Source organism: Mus musculus, chromosome 15, assembly GCF_000001635.26.
Source record: "Mus musculus strain C57BL/6J chromosome 15, GRCm38.p6 C57BL/6J".
NCBI lineage: Eukaryota > Metazoa > Chordata > Mammalia > Rodentia > Muridae > Mus > Mus musculus.
Genome location: NC_000081.6, coordinates 93,491,914 through 93,513,027, shown reverse-complemented (window position 1 = coordinate 93,513,027; position 21,114 = coordinate 93,491,914). Strand labels below are relative to the sequence as shown.

Here is a 21,114-nt window from a genome sequence, read left to right as displayed (position 1 = left end):
ACTGGAAAACTTGCTTAGGAAATCTGGGGGACTGAGCAGGGTCTCTGCGGCCAGCTTTCTGGGCAAGGCAGAGCCCAGTTCCCCACTTCTGTTTAAACTCTTACACCTCGCAGGATCTCACGCATAGGTAAACAAGTCAAGCAGAGCCATCCCCTTACTCGAGCAAGAAGTATCCTTTAAAGGCAACAGAGAGCACTAGCCTGGTGGCCCGTTTTCTTTGGTACTGAGCTGGTTAAGGGAGTCACTTCCTAATTGCCTGAGTGGCACGGGGCCTGAAGTCAGCAAACCCAGGCGTTTGGTTCACTGTCTCTGAGCCCATCCATATGTAAACTAGAAGCTCTTGGTAGAGAAGCATTGCTTTTTAACACAGCGCCTTCTATGTCACCCACAGCAGCTGTCTCTTGGATGTCCTGTGACTAAGCAGCCAGCTTTAAAACTTCATTATTATGCCTTTGGAGATGGAACCGAAAATGAGCAAACTGGTCTTCGGGTGCCAGAGAAGCTCCACATCAGATGATGATTCCGGCTGTGCACTTGAAGAGTATGCATGGGTCCCACCGGGCCTCAGGCCCGAGCAGGTAGGTAGGAAGCAACGCTGTCCCCTTTGATGTGCTTTCCAGGGAAGTGTGGAACCTCTCATCTCCCTGGCTGGCTTTGCTGTCTAAGGTCTGGTTTGGTTTCAGTAATGCCCTCCTTCTGCCATCGTGATTAATGCAAATGCAGGGCACCACAGGCGTTTCTGATAGGACTTTCACAAGTCACCTTTTAGGGAAGAGAAACGTTCCTCATTTGGAGTTTTGTTTTTTTTTTTTGTTTGTTTTTAAATGGTAGGTGGGGTGGGGGAGGGGTGTTTGTCTTTTGAAATGGGGTCTCACTGTGTAGTCCTGGCTTGCCTCCAATTCACAGAACTCAGAGATCTGCCTTCCTATGCCTCCCAAGTGCTGAAATTAAAGGTGTATGCCACTATTACATGTCTCAAAGGTTCAGTAAGGACAAAAGGAAATAGAAGGACGACCTCCAGGCCAGTTCTCCACAATGCCCCTCTACGGAAGAGGAATGTGGTGTTGCTGATAAACATGGCCTTTGACAACTACAGTGGGGATCAGAGACACATCATTGTGGCACATCCTTTGTTTCTCTGTTTTAAAGATGGGAGCGATCTGCCTGCCTGTTTTTATTTCCCAATATCCTTATGATGAGGTTATTAAAAATGGTTGGTAGATCCTGTACAGGCAAAGGTATCCTTCAGAATAGAAGATGCCACCAGTTCTGTGCCTGATTATGAGTTACTGTTCTTTGGGCGGTGGAAGGGAACCCCTTTTGAGATAGGGAATCTTGGCCTGGAGAGATGGCTCAGCGGTTAAGATCACTGACCACTCTTCCAGAGGTCCTGAGTTCAAATCCCAGCAACCACATGGTGGCTCACAACCATCCATAATGGGATCCAATGATAGTAACCGTAAGGAAAAGCTTCTAGAACAATACAGGAAGGAAAATTATGCTGGTGTAGCAGTTAGGGAAGTGGAGTTTTGACGAACTGTTTCGTAGAGAAGATCCTTCCTGTCTTTGGATGGCATGTGTTTGTAGGTCTGCTTCTAGCAGACAAGTCCCAGGTCCCTAAACTCCTTTTTTTTTTTTTTTTTTTTTTAACTTGAATGCCTTTGGTTCCATCTCAGCAATGCAGGATCCTGCGTTCATCTTTTAGGACGCTCCTAAAAGACAACAATCAGATTAGCTCAGCATCTCCCTTCTCCTGCTTCCTTGGGGAAAGTGAAGCTGGATACTGCAGCTCCCACCGGTGACAGCCTGCCATGCCGAGGCTGGAGAGAACCGTAGAATTCCGAGAGAAAACTGAGTCTATTTGTGTAGAGGCTGGGTGTTGGATCTTGTCACACAGCCTGTGTGGTCACTTACAGAAGTCACCCAGCACTCTCCCCTTGATCCCTCAGCTGACCTTTGCAAGACTAGGGAAGAAGAGTCGCCATAAATGTGCACATTTGATCGCGCATAATTTATGGTGCCCTTAATTGTCACTACAAATTGCATTCCTGAGGAGCAATTTAGCAGCTGGATGCTAGTGGATGCTAGCAGATGCAGGTTTGCACCTCTGCTGAGTTGGCTCAGCTGGTCCCCTCATTAGCTGCAGGAGGCCGAGCCCTGGAAAGGAGGGAAGGATAAAGGCAGGCGGCTCAGCCCTTCCTCCTGTGTACTGATGTCACCATGCCCTGCTTCTGCCTCCACAGATCCAGCTCTATTTCGCATGCTTGCCAGAGGAAAAGGTTCCTTATGTTAACAGCCCTGGGGAGAAACACAGGATTAAACAGCTCCTGTACCAGTTGCCTCCACACGATAACGAGGTATAGTAACAGGAGGAAAGCTAATTAGTAAAAAGAAAATAAACAGTAAGCATTGAGGGGTCTTTCTGAAGTCCCAGCTCGGCCTCTCTTAAAATGCACCCTAAAAATACAGCTTCTCTCTCTCTCCCCTCCCTCCCTCCCTTTCTCTCTCTCTCTCTCTCTCTCTGTTTCTTTCTTTCTTTCTCTCTCTCTCTCTCCCTCCCTCCCTCCCTCCCTTCCTTCCTAGAGAAGAGAGAGAACGCCACCATAGCAGGAAGCCCCACATGGGTTTTGTTGTTTCTGATAGTGTTTTCAGCCACCCAGCAATTAACTATCAGGAGCGGTTCCTTCCATGTGCAGGGTGGGCACCTCAGGGTGTTTCAGGATTGACCTGAGCGCCAGTAGAATGTGGAGTGAAAACAGCCAGTTTCAGCCTTCGGAGAAAGGTGGGATCCTTTCCTGCAGTCAGTTCACATTCAGAAAAGAATAAGCCACGCCTGTTCTGTCAGGTAGCACGCCTCTTTTCTAAAGACCGAGGTCCGTTCTACCTACCTACCTTCCTTCCTTCCTTCCTTTCTTTCTCTCTTTCTTCCTTCCTTCCTTCTTTTCTTTTCCTTCCTTTCTTTCTTTTTCTTTCTCTTTCTTCCTTCCTTCCTTCTTTTCTTTTCCTTCCTTCCTTTCTTTCTTTTTCTTTCTTTCTTTTTCTCTCTCTTTCTTTCTTTCTTTCTTTCTCTTTCTTTCTTTCTTTCTTTCTTTCTTTCTTCCTTCCTTCCTTCTTTTCTTTTCCTTCCTTCCTTTCTTTCTTTTTCTTTCTTTCTTTTTCTCTTTCTTTCTTTCCTTCCTTTCTTTCTTTCTTTCTTTCTTTCCTTTCTTTCTTTCTTTCTTTCTTTCTTTCTTTCTTTCTTCCTTTTCTTTTCCTTCCTTCCTTTCTTCTTCTTTTTTTCTTTCTTTCTCTTTCATTCTTTCCTTTTTCTTTCTTTCCTTTTTCTTTCTTTCTTTCTTTCCTCTTTCTTTCCTTTCTCTTTCTCTCTCTCTCTCTCTCTCTCTCTCTCTCTCTCTCTCTCTCTCTCTCTTTCTTTCTTTCTTTCTTAGACAGGGTCTAGATCTGGATCTGTAGCCCAGGCTGGCTTCAAACTCCCAAAGATCTACAGGTCTCTAGGTCATGGGTGCCTGGGATAGAAAGCGCGTGTGTCGCTTCGCCCGGCCATGCCAACTGAGGGTTAGAGGCAGGGCAGCTAGGCTTCCCTGTTTGACTTCTTGAAACTCTGGGAAGGAAGGGCTGTAAGGACGGCCCGCCGTGACGCACTTCCGTCCTCCCCTGTGAAGGTGCGGTACTGCCAGTCTTTGAGCGAAGAAGAGAAGAAGGAGCTGCAGGTGTTCAGTGCTCAGAGGAAGAAAGAAGCTCTGGGGAGAGGAACCATCAAACTCTTGTCCAGAGCTGTGATGCACGCCGTGTGTGAGCAGGTAGGCCCTCTCTAGAGCGAGCAGAGGGTTGGTGGGAGCGGCGGAGGGTGACCCAGAGGGTAGGTGATGGCTGCCGTGAATGCATACCCTAGCTTCTTACTCACTCTGCTGTGTGACCACAGGAGTCGGTCTCATTGAACGAAACTGGGTCTTGCAGGGGGGAAACCCTGTAGTTAAAACATATCGATATAATGAAGACATTTTGACCCCCTCACTAATGGTTCTCGGTAGGAAACACAACCCACAGGAAAGCCTCTATGACTAGGGATCGCCTCAGACACACTGGGCAGAGCTGGGAAGAGTGGCTGCACAGGGTGTATTGAAGGTGGGATAGCCATTCAATCACCAGCAGGAGTAGACAGAAATTAAAGCTGCCCTAACACACCCATAGGTTATTTTCAAGTGGGAAATGCTGAAAACCCAGTAATTTAGGTGAAGGACCGTTTTTTAACTTCAAGTCTTTGTTTTCAGTGTGGGCTGCAGATGAATGGAGGGGAGGTGGCCGTGTTCGCCTCCCGTGCAGGACCTGGAGTATGCTGGCACCCGTCCTGCTTTGTCTGCTTCACGTGTAATGAACTACTGGTCGACCTCATCTATTTCTATCAGGATGGAAAAATCCACTGTGGCAGGCACCACGCTGAACTGCTCAAGCCTCGGTGCTCAGCCTGTGATGAGGTAAAAAAAAAAAAAAAAGGTTCACCCCTTAATGATGGAAAAATAAGCCAATGGCCAATATTCCACTGTTCCCAACTAAGCAAAATACGTGGCTCTCCCGCTTTTGTTCTGTATGGGTATGTTTAAGATAAAGCTGCCCGTTTTTACTGGAATTCCTGGAATTCTAGGTAGCTAGTAAATAGAGGGCAGCGGGTGCTTCTGCTTGCCCATGATGCTGCTGTCTCTGAAATGCAGGGAAAAGACACTGCCCAGGAATATGCAGAATGTGATCTTTTGTTTCTCAAACACAGGAAGGAAAGAACTCAAATATAGTAGACATGTTGCATAAGATATGGACAGACAGACTGGGTCAGTAGAGGGCATAGCAGAAGATGGCTGTGTCAAAGGCACTTCTTCCTCTTATATTATTATTCTTGTTACTTATAAAGTTTTTGGTACTTTTGAAATGGTCCCATGAAGCTAAGCAGGTCTCAAACTTAGTATGTAGCTGAAATGAACTATAGAATTCCTTATCCTCCTGCCTCCACCTTCCTAGAGTTGGGAAAATAGATAAACACCATGATGTCTACCAAGCTTATTTTGAAGTAACTTTATGAAAGAGTTGACAAGATACTCTAGAGAGCCCCTAAACACCATTCTTCCAGCTCTTGGTGCTGGCATCTTCCATCACCTTGGGGTGTGTCTTAGTTAGGGTTTTACTGCTGTGAACAGATACCATGACCAAGGCAACTCTTATAAGTACAACATTTCATTGGGGCTGCCTTACAGGTTGAGAGATTCAGTCCATTATCATCAAGGCAAGAACATGGCAGCATCCCAGCAGGCATGGTGCAGGAGGAGCTGAGAGTTCTACAGCTTTATCTGAAGTCTGCGAGCAGAGTACTGACTCCCAGGCAGCTAGGATGAGGGTCTTAACGCCCATACCCACAGTGACACACCTATTCCAACAGGGCCACACCTCCTAATAGTGCTGCTCTCTGGGCCAAACATATACAAACCATCACAGGGTGGATAGAAAGAGCAAGAACCACCATTCGTTCTGCATAAGAGCAGGGCTTATACCAATAGGCTCTATTTAGATTACCTTTTCCGTGGTTGGAGGGATCGGTGAGTTTATTTTAATCATAGTGCTCAGAGGGAATATGATACAACAAGGGTTAAAGATGAAATAATGCTTAAAATTAAGGTTAGAAGTTAAGAATATATGAGCCTTAAAAGAGGTGGGAGCCTCCTTTAAGCCCAGGTTGGCTTCAGACTCATGTAGGGTATGGCCCTGACCCTCTTCCTGCTTTAACTTCCCAGGTCATTTTCTGGGTCCTTCTAATATCCCAAGATGCAGTCCAGGGTTCCTCACTGTATCTTCTTGGTCATCTCCCGCCTGAGACAGAAAGCTTATAAACCCCTGCATCTATTTCTTCAGTGCAGTCTAACACATTTCAAGCCCTTAGTGTACAGGTGGACCCGTGGTGTCAAATGAAGCATTTTCTGCTCAGCTGCTCACACAGTCACAGCTCCACCGTAGCTCTGTGCTCAGCCCACAGACCTTTACTTCAGTTAAAACATTACAGAGGCCAAAAGTTACTTGACTGCTCGCTGCTGCTGCCACCAAAATCTTCCCCAGAAACAAAAGTGTGACAAATGAATTCTACCTCCATGAAGAAATGTTCTATCACGTTTAAGCAAACCTTTATTTAGTTTACCTTTCAATGCTGTCAGTTTATATTCTTGTAGACAGATTTATGTCAGTGAAATGAAAACACTGAATGAAGCCAATACCGATCTGTAGCTGCCTATAATAGACAAGCACACATTTTGTAGCAGGGGTGACTGTTTCTTTCTCACATGTTTGATGAACGCCAAGAGTAACACACAATGTAACTAAGTCAGTGGGTCAGACCATTTATGATTACAGAGCTGTATATGCTCATCACATGGGGGTGGTGCACGCTTTCAATCCCAGCACTCAGGAGGAGGCAGAGGCAGAGGCAGGTGGATCTCAGACTTCCAGGACAGCCAGGGCTATATAGCGAAAACCCGTCTTGAAAAGAATAAATAGGGGCTGGTGAGATGGCTCAGTGGGTAAGAGCACCCGACTGCTCTTCCGAAGGTCCGGAGTTCAAATCCCAGCAACCACATGGTGGCTCACAACCATCCGTAACAAGATCTGACGCCCTCTTCTGGAGTGTCTGAAGACAACTACAGTGTACTTACATATAATAAATAAATAAATAAATCTTTAAAAAAAAAAAAAAAAAGAAAGAAAAGCACAAATAAAGCAATATGTTCTTCAGACGGCATAAACCAGACAGGTAGAAAAGTATTGCTCTTTAGAAGTCCTCAGTCTAATAAAGATTAACAAGGGAAGGGTAGAAAATGAGAGCAAGCCAGGCAGTAGTGGCACACGCCTTTGATCCCAGCACTTGGGAGGCAGAGGCAGACGGATTTCTGAGTTCGAGGCCAGCCTGGTCTACAAAGTGAGTTCCAGGGCAGCCAGGGCTACACAGAGAAATCCTGACTCATAAACCAAAAAAAAAAAAAAAAAAAAAAAAAGAAAGAAAGAAAAAATGAGAGCAACTGTAGAACATACTAGAACAAGCTAACCTTCCAAATCACAGACTCCTGTCAACGCGATGCTATCCTTCACTCTTCCTCTTTCCCCTGTAAAAGCTTCCAGTTGAAGACTGTGACTGCAAACAAGCGAAATCGCACAGCTTGGGGCTGGTCTTCCCTTGCCCAGACCCTCCTTCCTTTCTGTTGACAGTGCTGTTGTGCAGGCGTTCACACCAGCCTCTCACATTCTACACCCCATAGCCCAACTCTGTCCTGGAAACTCAGTTGGCCTCTTGTTTCTAAGTCCTGGGAGCAAGAGCTTTTCTGTGCTGGGTCTGGGTCCATGGCTGGGTACCCTGTCAATGTGCCGCCACATACCATTTCCTCCATCTTCTCCTCTCCTCACTCTTGGGTCTCATCCAGCCAGCCCTACTTGCTCAGCATGTACCCCGAAGAGGCCAGTGCCATGTAGCTGGGCAGAGATGTGGTACATAGCCATTCTATAGTGACACACACACATACACACACACACACACACACACACACACACACACTCTCTCTCTCTCTCTCTCTCTCTCCTCACTTCTTCCTTTCCTGAATGACTTAAAGGATTACAGCCGCCACAAAGGCCACCTCCAACTAGAATGTCAACACAGAGTGAACCCCTGAGATGGCACCTGCACCAGGGCCTTTGTGCTCAGAGCCAGTGCCAATCATGCAGGGTGGAGCTTTGTCATGATGGCCCATGCTGATCCTCCATCCCGCGCCCCTGTGTTCCTTTTTAAAGATCATTTTTGCTGACGAGTGCACGGAAGCCGAGGGTCGCCACTGGCACATGAAGCATTTCTGCTGTCTGGAATGTGAGACAGTCCTGGGAGGGCAGAGATATATCATGAAGGACGGCCGCCCCTTCTGCTGTGGCTGCTTCGAGTCTCTCTACGCTGAGTACTGCGAAACCTGTGGGGAGCATATTGGTGAGTGTCGCTCCCACCCACCCACACTGTCTGCCCCGTCACACAGCCGCTGCCATCTGCGCTTACCCACACAGCCTTGCTTCTTTAACGCTTGTGAAAATGAAGGTATGACTTACATGGATGGCCCTCCCGAGACTGTCAGATGAATACTGGATTCTGATTATCAGAGCAGCAATCACAGAATCGGCGAATGCCAATGCCAAGTGAACTGTGATTCTGGGGAAGGTCACAGTGGAAGTTCCCATGAGCCTCTGGGGAGTGTCTTTCTTTTTTGTGGTGTGTTAGGGATGAAATCCAGGGCGTTGCACATTTGCACATATTAGAAAGGCCCTAGGTCACACCATTTTTTTTTTAAATCAGTCTATTAACATAGAGGTTTCATGTGTGTTTGAGACATTTCGTTGAAAATATTACTGGTGGCAAGTCAATGCTGAGCTCTTAGCCAACAGCAGGTGGCTCATGGTTAGAACTTATATAATGCCTGTCTCTGCATGTGAATAGATACATGTGTACGAGCACTAGACAGTGCTTCATCATTATGCCCGAGCCACCTTCAATAGCACAAGTATCGACGACAAAAAGGGCACAGAAATACAAAAGTCAAGTACAGGATACCTGATTACTGTACGCATGGGAAAACCAAAGGCTGCCTTGGTGAGGGACGTATTGGTTGATTTAAATCTTCCTCGCTCTGCATCACTGGCAGTGTTATGGCTACCAAATTGGGGATTAGAAATAATTTTTCTGGGGGCTGGAGAGATGGCTCAGCAGTTAAGAGCACTGGCTGCGTGTTCTTCCAGAGGTCCTGAGTTCAATTCCCAGTAACCACATGGTGGCTCACAACCATCTGTAATGAGATCTGACGCCCTCTTCTGGTGTGTCTGAAGACAGCTACAGTATACTCATATACATTAAATAAATACATCTTAAAAAAAAAAGAAATAATTTTTCTGAATAGATACATTGGAAAACACATTATCTGTAACATAAGAAAGGTTAACTGCGCATCTGTTACCCATACCTAACCAAGGCAGCACGGAACCAGATGTGTGGTGCACATCTGCAGCCCCAGCACTCAGACCCAACCTGGGTTCGTGGCTGTCTGGGACCCCACAGCGAGACCTTGCCTTAAAACATTTCCATCACCCACAACCCACACCTTTGCACAGCCCCTAATTGTTTTCCTATCCTTTAAAAACCAGGTGTGGACCACGCACAGATGACCTACGACGGGCAGCACTGGCACGCCACAGAGGCCTGCTTTTCCTGTGCGCAGTGTAAGGCCTCGTTGCTGGGATGCCCCTTCCTCCCGAAACAAGGTCAGATTTACTGCTCCAAGACCTGCAGCCTTGGGGAAGACATCCACGCCTCTGACTCCTCGGACTCCGCCTTCCAGTCAGCCAGATCCAGAGACTCTCGCAGGAGCGTGAGGATGGGCAGAAGCAGCCGCTCCGCCGACCAGTGCCGACAGTCTCTTCTCTTGTCTCCCGCCCTGAACTACAAGTTCCCGGGTCTCTCCGGCAACGCTGACGACACCCTTTCCCGGAAGCTGGATGACGTGAGCCTCGCCAGCAGGCAGGGAGCAGGTTTCGCTAACGAGGAATTCTGGAAAGCCAGAGTGGAGCAGGAAGCCTCCGAAGACCCCGAAGAATGGGCTGAGCATGAAGATTATATGACGCAGCTCCTCCTCAAGTTCGGCGACAAAAACCTCTTCCAGCAGCAGAGCAGCGAGGTGGATCCGAGAGCCAGCGAGCACTGGATACCCGACAACATGGTTACGAATAAGCCCGAGGTAAAGCCGAATCACCAGGGCCTCGCGAGTAAAAAGTATCAGTCTGATATGTACTGGGCCCAGTCCCAAGACGGGCTGGGTGACTCTGCCTACGGCAGCCATCCAGGCCCCGCCAGCAGCCGCAGGCTGCAAGAGCTAGATCTGGACCACGGTGCTGCGGGATATACTCATGACCAAAGCCAGTGGTATGAAGACTCCCTGGAGTGTCTATCTGACTTGAAACCAGAACAGAGTATCCGGGATTCTATGGATTCTTTGGCGTTGTCCAACATCACAGGTACGTCATCCACGGGTTGTGGCGGGTTTGAAAAAGCAGGCACTAAAAGGTTGATACACTACTTACAACTGAGTGCCAGTAGGGGGCGTATTAGTTAAGACTCTGGACTAATGAAGGTGTTTCATTTGCATGCCACAAGATAGTAAAGCAGACATGTCTTGTAGTTGAGGACCTATGTGTATAACATTGTGAACCTGGCCTGAAAACCGATTTGGATAAGGGAAGTCTGTGTTGTTGGTTAGATATTCTGTATTTAGGTTATATACCAAATGCATTTTAAGATACTAAAAGCAGCCTGAGTATGTTATAAGATTTTCAACTCTTAAAAATAAAAAATTTCTGAGCTGGAGAGATGGCTCAGTGGTTAAGAGCACTGACTGCTCTTAAAGTCCTTAGTTCAAAGCCCAGCAACCACATGGTGGCTCACAACCATCCGTAGTGAGATCTGACACCCCCTTCTGGTGTCTGAAGTCAGCTACAGTGTGCTTAGATATAATAAATAAACCTTTAAAAAAGTAAAAAATAAAAATTTCTGGATTCCCCCCCCCCACATACACACACACACTTTATAATTTGTACTTTAAGCCGGGCAGTGGGGGTACACGCCTTTAATCCCAGCACTTGGAAGGCAGAGGCAGGCAGATTTCTGCAAGTCCAAAGCCAGCAGTCTATAGAGTAAATTTCCAGACAGACAGACATAGTAGCACCAGCGTGCTAGATTGCTATAACACAGCCAGGAAAGGGCCATGTGCTGCCTGCTGCCGGAGTGGTTTGTGCAGAAGGAAGAGACACTGCTCCATCCTAGCTCCTGGCCTGTCAGACAGGAGTCCTATTGTAAAGGGGAGTCTATAGAAGCATGGTGGATGACACTGTCTGCCAGGCCCCATACAATTGGGTGGAAGTGTGAAAGGCAGGGCTGGAGGTGAAGCTCAGAGGTACAGCAGGCACTTTGAGTGTACAAGGACCTTCATTTAACCCATAGTGCTGACAACTAAAAACATAAGAATGTTAGACCTTGGGAATAATATGCTGAGAAACAGGTTATCTTTAAAAAGCAGGGAGTCACAGCCTTCCCGGTCTCCCCCTGTCCTGATCCATAGATACCTGAGTAACTGAGGTCCTCGACTTTGGTTTAGAATGCAGAGCTATCTGGAAGTAGAATAGTTGAAAGCATGATGCAGGCCCTGGGGCTGGCAAGCCTTCTGCTCTCAAGGGCTGGCCAGGCCATAGAGTTTCTATTCAAGCTACTCAGTTCTGCCCCAGAGAGCAGCAGTCCCAGACAGCATCTGGGCAGTTATGTACAGCTGTGCTCACGTGAGACTACATAGAGCAGGCTGCTGGTCTCAGTCTAAGATGAAGACCACCCACACTGAAGGGGTTCTGGTAACAAATGGATGGCCAGCTTCTGTAGTGAATAGGTGCTCATGTCTGCTGCTCACGTCCTGTGCTAGAACAATCTGTTGGTTTCCTAGTAGCATTACTAAGATTCCTACTTCTCAGTTGCTAAACGATACACAGTGCCTTCCTCTGGTGTGCTTTAATCGGATGATGAAGTAGGGACTTTTCCTTGAAATGCTCTCTGGATCACAGTTAACATCTCCGACAATGTTAGGGCAGGTGAGACTCACTCACTTTGTGTTTTGGGTTCTGTTGCAGGGGCATCAGTGGATGGAGAAAGCAAGCCAAGACCGTCATTATATTCTCTCCAAAACTTTGAGGAGATAGAGGCAGAAGATTGTGAGAAAATGAGCAATATGGGAACTCTGAACTCTTCCATGCTGCACAGGAGTGCAGAATCCTTACAAAGTCTGAACTCAGGGCTGTGCCCAGAAAAAATTCTACCTGAGGAAAAACCAGCACACCTGCCGGTGCTCAGGAGATCCAAGTCCCAGTCCCGACCACAGCAGGTCAAATTTTCAGATGACGTCATTGACAACGGAAGCTACGACATCGAAATCCGGCAGCCTCCCATGAGCGAACGGACTCGGAGACGGGCGTATCACTTTGAAGAGAGGGGATCCAGGCCTCACCACCATCGCCACCGGAGAAGCAGAAAGTCTCGGTCCGACAACGCCCTGAACCTGGTCACGGAAAGGAAGTACTCCGCCAAGGACAGACTTCGGCTGTACACCCCCGATAACTATGAGAAATTCATACAGAATAAAAGCGCCCGGGAGCTCCAAGCCTACATGCAGAACGCCAACCTCTATAGCCAGTATGCCCATGCCACGTCTGATTACGCCCTGCAGAACCCAGGGATGAACCGGTTTCTGGGGCTCTGCGGCGAGGACGACGACTCGTGGTGTTCGTCCTCCACGTCCTCCTCCGACTCAGAAGAAGAAGGCTATTTCCTTGGCCAGCCGATCCCTCAGCCACGGCCACAGAGATTCACCTACTATACAGATGACCTTTCTAGCCCGGCTTCCGCACTGCCCACCCCACAGTTTACTCAGAGGACAACTAAATCCAAGAAGAAAAAAGGACACAAGGGCAAAAACTGTATCATTTCTTAACCAAGTAGACATGGAGAGTCTTTGTTTAAAACTTAGTCATTTAGCCTGGACTTCGACCTTGTATTCATCCTAGGAAAGTCGCTAAAATAGTGTAAAATGCTTTCTGTGGCCCCACTGTGTTTACAGTCAGATTAACACATGAAAGAGGTGGCTTCTCCAGTCTTGGTGCCATATTAACAGAGTCTTATGCCCGTGGCAAGTAAATTACAGCCGCTTTGGTGTCTAGTCCACAAGAGAACACTCCAGAAACTGCCGGCAGGTGATTGGACAGAGTGCATTTTAGAGGATGGATAGCCACCTTTGTAAGCAATAGTGCTTGCCGTCAACACAGTCGGGTTGGCTCAGGTCCTGACTGGTGTCTTGTGAGGCATGCGTGTCGCCATGACGACCTAGCTAACACTGTGTGTTCCATTGTGTAAGGCCAACTTGTTCTCCTTCAGCCCCCATTAGCCAGGTAAACATATTGTGTCACTCCCAGCCACAGGTTGAAAGGACTTGCTATTTATATGTAGTATTTCATAGACCTAAGTGTATTCCTAATTTAACGGTGCAAATATTAATGTATATACTGTACAGTTGAGATTTTAAAGCTGATATTTTTATATCCCTGAATTGCAAGATGTTTGTTACACTGCCATGCTAGATTTGTTAGGAACTCAGAAAACAGCATCCATGGATGAGGTGACTGCTTGTACTTTAGTCAGGGCTTCTAAGTTTAGACAGTCAAATTTATATTGCCTAGTGATGGAAAGTTGGTTTTTTTTTTTTTTCCTTTTCTTCAATATTAAAAGAGGCTCTGTATGCATGGTGGGGCTGTGTACATACTTGGTACTAGGCCCTGTTAATCTCACAAGTGTTATTTATGGGTCAAGCTTCGTAAACTGTATAAATGTAAAAACCAACCAAGCCCCACACATACCTCTGGAGTATCTGGTGAAACCAAGGAGAAGCTATCTGGGCGCTCTTCCCGGGCAGGGGGAGTCTCAGCAGGTGAGAATGTCCACGCGATGAGCTCTTTCTGTGTAGACTTACTATGTACAGAAAGCTTATTTCTTCTGCCCTTTTCCTTCCAACTTGCTGTTGGCCTTTAAAAGCAATTTTGAAAACTGGGTTTCCAGTTGCAGTTTTCTTTTAAGATTCTTCAGGAAGACTGAGCCAGACGACTCCCAAGTTCATGGGGCTCTGGGTTCAGCCGGAGAGTCATGCTGGATTTGAACTAATGAGCGGGTAGTTTGGTCTGTGCTGTCCTTGCATTTACATCTTGGTCCTAACTAAAGGTCCCGGTGTCACCCTGGGCTTTTCAGGGAGGTGTTTAATAAAGGCTTAATAAACCACCTTTCCGAGTCCGCATCTTCCACTCTGTTCCGGTGCTCAGGCATGGTCACATCCGCAGTCCTTAAAAGGTCTCTGTTGAACCCTGACTCGAGGAAAACTCTCTACGTATCAAAAGCGAAGGAAAGCTGCCTAGCCGCCAAAGGGCCAGACATGAATCTGGGAGGTGAACCTGTGGACAAGCACCCCCCAGTATCCATTCCTAGAGAGGGCAAGGCCAGAAAGGCTGCAGTGGGAAGAGGGCCTTTTGCCCTGCAGAGCACTGGCATTGCCAGGGTCCTGTCCACTTCAAGAACGGGTGGGTCACTATGAAAATGAAGAGTACGCAAGGCAGGAATCCTGCCGACTGAATCAAACACTGAGGCTTCCTCCCACCCTTCATCTCCATAAGTAAACTGTGTTTATCCAGTTGCAGTGCCCCCTTCTGAAGTTCCAAACACAGAGTATCTCTTAAGAATTCTCCTTGAGGATGAGGGGTGGAGCTCAGTGTACAAGCTCTGCCCCGAGACTTGCTTTTCAACCACCGTGGCTATAATCGTTTGTTTCACCTCACTGCTCAATAACGGTTCTGTTTGAGGGTACGTCGTTATTCAGAAAGGCCTTTGGTTGATATACTTGAATTTCCCCATACACACACACACGCACACACGCGTATACACAGAGTCAGGGTTCACAGAAGGAGAATGCACGCGGCAGCTTTCCTGGTGTTGAAGAGTGTGAGCTCCTACATGCAGTGGCGATCTTACAGAGATGACTGCTGCGCTGCCATGCACCCAACAGACTCACTCACTCAGGCCACACGGCGCGTGTCAGCTGAAGGCGGCACCCCCGTGCGCTCTGCAAGTGCAATCTCCAACCATCATCTTGCTAGTGATCTAGCAGCAATCGGGCACCTTTGTTTCCTTACGGAATTATATAGATTACCAAAACTTACAGTAAATACTTCTGCTTCCTTGTCAATGGACAATGCTAATGTAACTGGGCTTTTAAATCTTCTCAGCACAGAGAACTCTACAGGAAGAGAGAGGGAGGCAGTTGTAGCAGAGCTATACAGAAAGCACTAAACTTGCAGAAAACACCTCAATAGACCCGGTGAGAAAGAGCATCAGGTATGCTGCCCAGTCACTGGATTCCAAAGTCTGATCCAAGATAAGTATCCCTCAGGAGACTCGTGCCTCTGACCCTACAGTGGAGAGACAGGTCCTCGGGACTATATGGTCTCCACTGGAGTCCCTGTAGTGTTCACGGACAAGAACTGTACAAGTATCTGCTGTCACGAGTCCATGGTCTAATTCTGCAGTGAAAGTCAGAAGTAGCAGAGAGGATGTCACCTGCTGTCCCTCCTAGTAGACACAATTGCCATCTCCAGTCCTTAAGAGCCTTAATCAAGTTAGAGCTGTCTAAGGAAGGCCCCAACACTCGTACTGTTCATAGAAACACTTGCAGATGGATGAAAAAGGAAAGTTATCGGGGGTCTTCATATCATATCAGAATAAGAAGCACAGAAAAATACACATATTGACACACACAACCAAAACACATAAAACAAAACTGGAAAAGATTATATATATATATATATATATATATATAACATTTATATATATAAATTAAATAAATACTAAAGAAGACACAAAGAAGAAATTTTACCTCTGCAAGTGGATGTCAATTGGAGATAGCTTCTTGGGGAGGGATGGGGGCTTATGTGCATCCTAGCCCCCAGTGCTGGGACCCCATTTGAATTGAACTTGTGCAGACCCCCGAGCATGCTGTATAATCGGAGTTCACATGTATATCAGTCCTGCTGTGTTTGGGAGGTACCGTGTCTCAGGTACTATCCTCCTCCACTGGCTTTTACAGTCTGTCTCCTCTTCCAGAGCATTCTGAGCCCTAAGGGACGAGGTATCCCATTTAAGACTCCCTGCTCTAAAATCCTTCATTCTCTGTGCATTGTCCAGCTGCGGGTCTCTGGGGTGGGATGAAGCATTCTTTGGGTATATGCCCAAGAGCGGTACAGCTGTATTCTGAGATACATATTTTCCCAGCTTCCTGAGGAACCATTACAATGATTTTCATAAGTCTGCACTCCCACTAGCAATGATGGATGCTCTCCTTTCCCCACGTCCTCGCCAACACGAACTGTCATTTATGTATCTTGTCCATCTGACTGGTGTGAGTTGAAGTCTCAGAGTCATCATGATTTGTACTTCCTGACAACTAAGGATGTGGAACTTTTTTTTTTAAGGGTTTGGCAGCCATTGGTGGTTCATCTTTTGAGAACTCTCTGTTTGGATTGATGCTTCATTTTTAAATTGAGTTGTTTTCTTGATATCCAGTTTTTTTGTTTCTGTTTGAGTTCTTTGTACATTGGAAATGTTAGCCCTGTATCAGAGGTATAAAATTTTTTTCCCATCCTGAAGCCTGACACTTTGCCTGAATGATAGTGTCCTTTGCTGCACAAAAGCTTTATGAGCAATTTATTGATTGCTGGTAAGAGATTTTTTTCGTATGCTGCATTCGTATTCAAGGTGGTAGTGTTCTATGTAATGGCCAACTTACTTTCTGGAATCATTTAACCTCCGACAATATACATGACATCTTTTATCAAAATGAATACAGTTAGTTTCCTTATAGCTAGACAGCCTAGCAGTCAGTCCTACCCGTCGGAATGAAGTGACTACTGGAAGACTGGACACTCAGAACAAGCTGATCAATCTCACAAAGTGAGGCATAGCATGTCGGACTCCAGGAATCCGGAGATCTGGGCTGGGAGACCTGCATCACATCACCGTCAGCACTTTTGCTCTAAGGATACCAGACCTCCTCAAAGGCTTCCAGCACCTTCAGCATTCTGGGGAGAGGAGTCCCCCATTCAGCATTCTGCTTTGCCTTGCAGATTTTTCAATTACCAACAGATCTGCCTGTCAGGACCAGTGGTCTTTTCTGAAGTAGCTCCAAAGAGGAAGTCACATGAATAAACATGAAACAAGCACAGAGAGGGAGAGAGACAGAGACAGACACCAAAATAAGACTTTTTTTCAAATGGCCTTACAATGTGATTGTGTATGTGTGTATATATATATGTGTGTGTGTGTCTGTATGTATACATACACACATACACATACATACGTACATATATATATATATACATATATATATATATAAAATCCATTACACTTATTAGCAACATGCATACCAAAGAGCTCATGTGCACAGGTGGCAGGATTTGAACCAGTTGTGAACGACAACCAATTTTTCCTATTTCGTGTAACGATTCTGATCACAGACTGGAACGATCGATCTGGTTAAAGCCCCCCTGACAGGTGCTAGCTGCAGCGACTTTGGGAGTCGTGACTTCACCCTCAGTACTGCGGGGAACAAGCAAGTTCGTCAGCGAAGGATTATCTGTGCGCAGTTGCACGGGGTAGTTGAACCTTGATCACATACTGAAGTAGAGGATAGCTGCTCTTTGGAGTTTAATAAACCTCCAAATGAATACATTTGAAGCTATATTCAATATGACAAAGTATATTTCTACAGAAGTAGTAGAAAGGGGCCAGAGAGATGGCTCAGCGGTTAAGAGCACTGACTGCTCTACTGAAGGTCCTGAGTTCAATTCCCAGCAACCACATGGTGGCTCACAACCATCCATAATGAGATCTGATGCCCTCTTCTGGTGTGTCTGAAGACAGCTACAGTGTACTTACATATAATAAATAAATAAATCTTTTAAAAAAAAAGGAGTGGAAAGGTCTTTTTTTTTTTTTTCTAATTAAAAGCCTTAGACAATTGTAACAACCACAACCTAGAATCAGAACACCATCTTGTGTAGAACAGCTCAGAAGACAACATGCTGGACCTGCTAGGACATGCTACATACTAGGCTGCCACGTCTGTCACTGTCACACGCAGCAGGATGTGCACTGGTGTAAGCCTTTTATACCTCCAGGTCCTTGTCCTTAACCCAAGGTCAGCGAGGACCCTGGCAATGTAGGACAGGTGTGACGGCTGGGGCCGTCATTACTGAAGCTAAGCTTTGGATGCTGGTTGACAAAGTTAAGTACTTGGATGCAATAAAAAGCTTCCCTATCAAGTTGCCACACGGTAACGTGCTTAACGACATCTACCCTAACCTCACCTAACAGCAGCACAACGCAGGGACCCAAGTTCCTTCTAACAGTGCTATGGGAGAAACAGGAAGGCTACACCCTGCTGGAGAATGGATAAACAGGCCAGAGCAGCACTTCCTCCGAGATTCCACAGCAAAGAACTTAGTTCATACACTTAACCACGAGTGTGGGGCAGCTAGAGTCAGGGTTACTCAGTACCCACTCAGCCTTGGAAAGGTGGAGAGCATATGCTGGTATAACTTGCTTCACACCTAGGCCCGGAGCTGTTCTTTCTTGCTTACTGAATAGGACAGCACTCTCAAGAGCTGGCAGAAATGGCACAAAAACCATGCATCATCTGTAGTCTGACCTCGGTCTGGCTAGCAGAATATGGCCCATGCTCTCACCAGTCCCAGCTCTGAGGACAACTAGATGAATGGCTGCCTATGACACAGACTTCGTGACACCACGAATCCCCCAAAGGAGCAGCCAAAGAACTGTCAGAGCCTACCTTGGAGGTGTTACGGCAAACTCTGGAGAGAAACTGATGCCGATATCAATTCTGGCAAACTGCGGCAGTAGAGTTCTTCCTTAGGGGTATATGGCTTTCAGCTCCATGAGGTTCAGGATCTGTCAATGGCTCGGGGCTAGGAAGTAGCTGACAGCTATAGGAAATCAATGAACTTTGGCAGTAACATTATTCCAGGAATTTCAAATGCAGTTATAAGCAACAAGCTTGATATAGCACGCTTAACCTCTAACCTACCTTTTCCTGGAGAAGGGAGAAGATGTATTTAACTCTTCAACTGCAATGTCTAGCTGGAGGGCTGGAGAGATGGCTCAGTGGTTAAGAGTACTCAAGGCAAGCCAGGTAGTGGTGGCGCCTGCCTTTAATCCCAGCACTTGGGAGGCAGAGGCAGAGGCAGGTGAATCTCTGAGTTTGGGGTTAGCCTGGTCTACAGAGTGCGTTCCAGGACATCCAAGGCTAGAGAAATCCTGTCTCGGAAAAAGAGTACTCAATGTTCCTCAGAGGGTAGAGTTTAGATCCCAGGCCCTGCAATGGGCAGGAGGAGGAATACATGCTACTCTAGCTCTGGGGAGGGATAACACACTTCTGGGACTCTGTGGCTAACACATCTACATATCCCTTGATCCCCAACACACACATACATTTAGAAGAATAGTCTGTAGTTGGGACAGACTCCTGTAACAGAAGAGAGATTAAGACGAAAATGTAAGTATATTAACATGCACAGTGCTCTGCTCAGGAAAAATAGCAACTCAACGCAGCAGGGGATGGGCACGGCTTGAGGAACATTTCAACAAAGACAACACTGCAGGGTCAAGCTAAAGGAAAGCCACCCCAAACGCTGAGAAGTGGGAAATACTGAGAATAACTTCACCGAAGGAAAATAGCAATCTGGAGGGGGAGGAGGAGGACAACGACTACCACAAGGACAACCACGGCCACCGCCGCCACCACCACAGGAAAGAGACAACTTGACAAGAGGATCAGGAGGGGCTGGGGAAATGGTTCAGTGAGTAAGAGCACTAACTGCTCTTCCAAAGGACCTGAGTTCAAATTCCAGCAACCACATGGTACTCACAACTACCCATAATGAGATCTGATGCCCTCTTCTGGTGTGTCTGAAGCCAGCAACAGTGTACTTATAATAATAAATCAATCTTTGAGCTGCAGCAAGCAGGGACCGAGCGAGCAGGGTTGACCAGAGCAAGCAGGGCTGACTGGAGCAAATAGAGGTCCTAAATTCAATTTCCAACAACCACATGAAGGCTCACAATCTGTACAGCTACAGTGTACTCATATACATAAAATAAATATATAAATCTTTAAAAAAAAAAAAAAAGAGGATCAGGAGAAATAGGACCACAGGGAGTAATGGGAGATGGATGAGATTAACCTATGTACACAGGAAAACATAAGGAAACTGACTCTGTATTATTAATGCAAGCTAATCCACATGAAGGAGGTCTGCTGCACAGACACCTGTGAGATGACAAGCGATCTCTGGAGATAATGTATACCCAAATGTAGACAAGCAAAGCAGGAAAAAGGGCAAGAAGGGTAGGTTTTCTTGAAAGACCTTTTCTGTTCTTGGTTGGGGGACATCAAACACTTTATTCGGAGATTTGGGTTTCAAGGTCTCCCCAACACTGAGAGACTGTCCCCTTCCGTCCCTTCCCTGTGAGTGTGAGCACACAGGCAGAGCTCCGAATTCTGGGTCTTCAGCTTGAGCCCTCCGGTCCTGTTTCCTTCACACTTTCCATTGCACGGAACATCCCGATTATTACCATCAACTTTACTGGACTGAGAAGCACCGAGATGATTATTAGAAAGGCACACTTCTGGATGTCTGAAGCTCTTTCTCAAAAGGTGACATCAAGGGGGAAGACACTCCCTGGGTGTGGTATCCAGAGGAGAAGGAAGAGGCCCACAGGTGTCTACTTCACCCCCCCCCCTCCCCCGGGCTCTATGCTATATATGGAGCAATTCTGCTCTGCTACAAGTTCCCCACCATGAAGGCACGCTTTACCACAGATCCAAAAATGGTGGAGCCCAGTAGCTGAGGGCCCACATGCCTAAAATCAAGATTAAAAAGAGAAATCCTATCACAGCAGTGAAAACTGACTTTGGCCACAAAGGGACATACCAACCTTTCCTTCTGAGCTCCTCACACCTCTCAGTCTGAATGAATCCTATTTCTCAAGTTTCACTTGAAGGTGAAGTCAGCTTTAGGCTGACAAGCACCAATACCTATAGCATGCCAAGCTGTGAACCAGACTGGTACAGAGAGCCCGGTTACTGCTGTGCAGGAGTGATGACAGCTCAGGAAGAAGACATTCAGCCTCGTAAGTTCAGCTCTGTAATTACTTAGTGTCACTGGGCCAGGCACTATGAGGACTGGCTTCTGTAACATCAAAATTCCAGAAACCGTCCAAGTTAACAGCGCCTCGATCCTCCGACTTCTACCTGGCTGTCGAGTGGTGAGCTGACTGCTAGAGTCATCGTGCAGGCACAGATGAAAACGCTTACACTTCAGTCACAGGAACCAGGAAAAACGAGAGGAGACGAA

The 21,114-nt window shown here is 46.7% G+C and overlaps 1 protein-coding gene across 5 annotated transcripts in view; it reads left to right on the top strand.

Moving 5' to 3' along the window:
- Prickle1 (prickle planar cell polarity protein 1) overlaps nucleotides 1-13,917 on the top strand; it is a 97,156-nt gene extending 83,239 nt beyond the window's left edge. For 3 of the 5 annotated variants that reach the window (NM_001033217.5, XM_006520264.4, XM_030248265.1), the window contains exons 2-8: nucleotides 392-578; nucleotides 2,244-2,357; nucleotides 3,663-3,800; nucleotides 4,272-4,475; nucleotides 7,813-7,999; nucleotides 9,202-10,068; nucleotides 11,725-13,917. In NM_001033217.5, the coding sequence (NP_001028389.1) occupies nucleotides 447-578; nucleotides 2,244-2,357; nucleotides 3,663-3,800; nucleotides 4,272-4,475; nucleotides 7,813-7,999; nucleotides 9,202-10,068; nucleotides 11,725-12,581 (2,499 nt within the window). In that variant the 5' untranslated portion in view covers nucleotides 392-446 and the 3' untranslated portion in view covers nucleotides 12,582-13,917. The remainder of the gene's footprint in view (nucleotides 1-391; nucleotides 579-2,243; nucleotides 2,358-3,662; nucleotides 3,801-4,271; nucleotides 4,476-7,812; nucleotides 8,000-9,201; nucleotides 10,069-11,724) is intronic. The other 2 variants (XM_006520265.1, NM_001364846.1) reach the window with 1 other exon arrangement.
- Nucleotides 13,918-21,114: the final 7,197 nt, after the last annotated feature.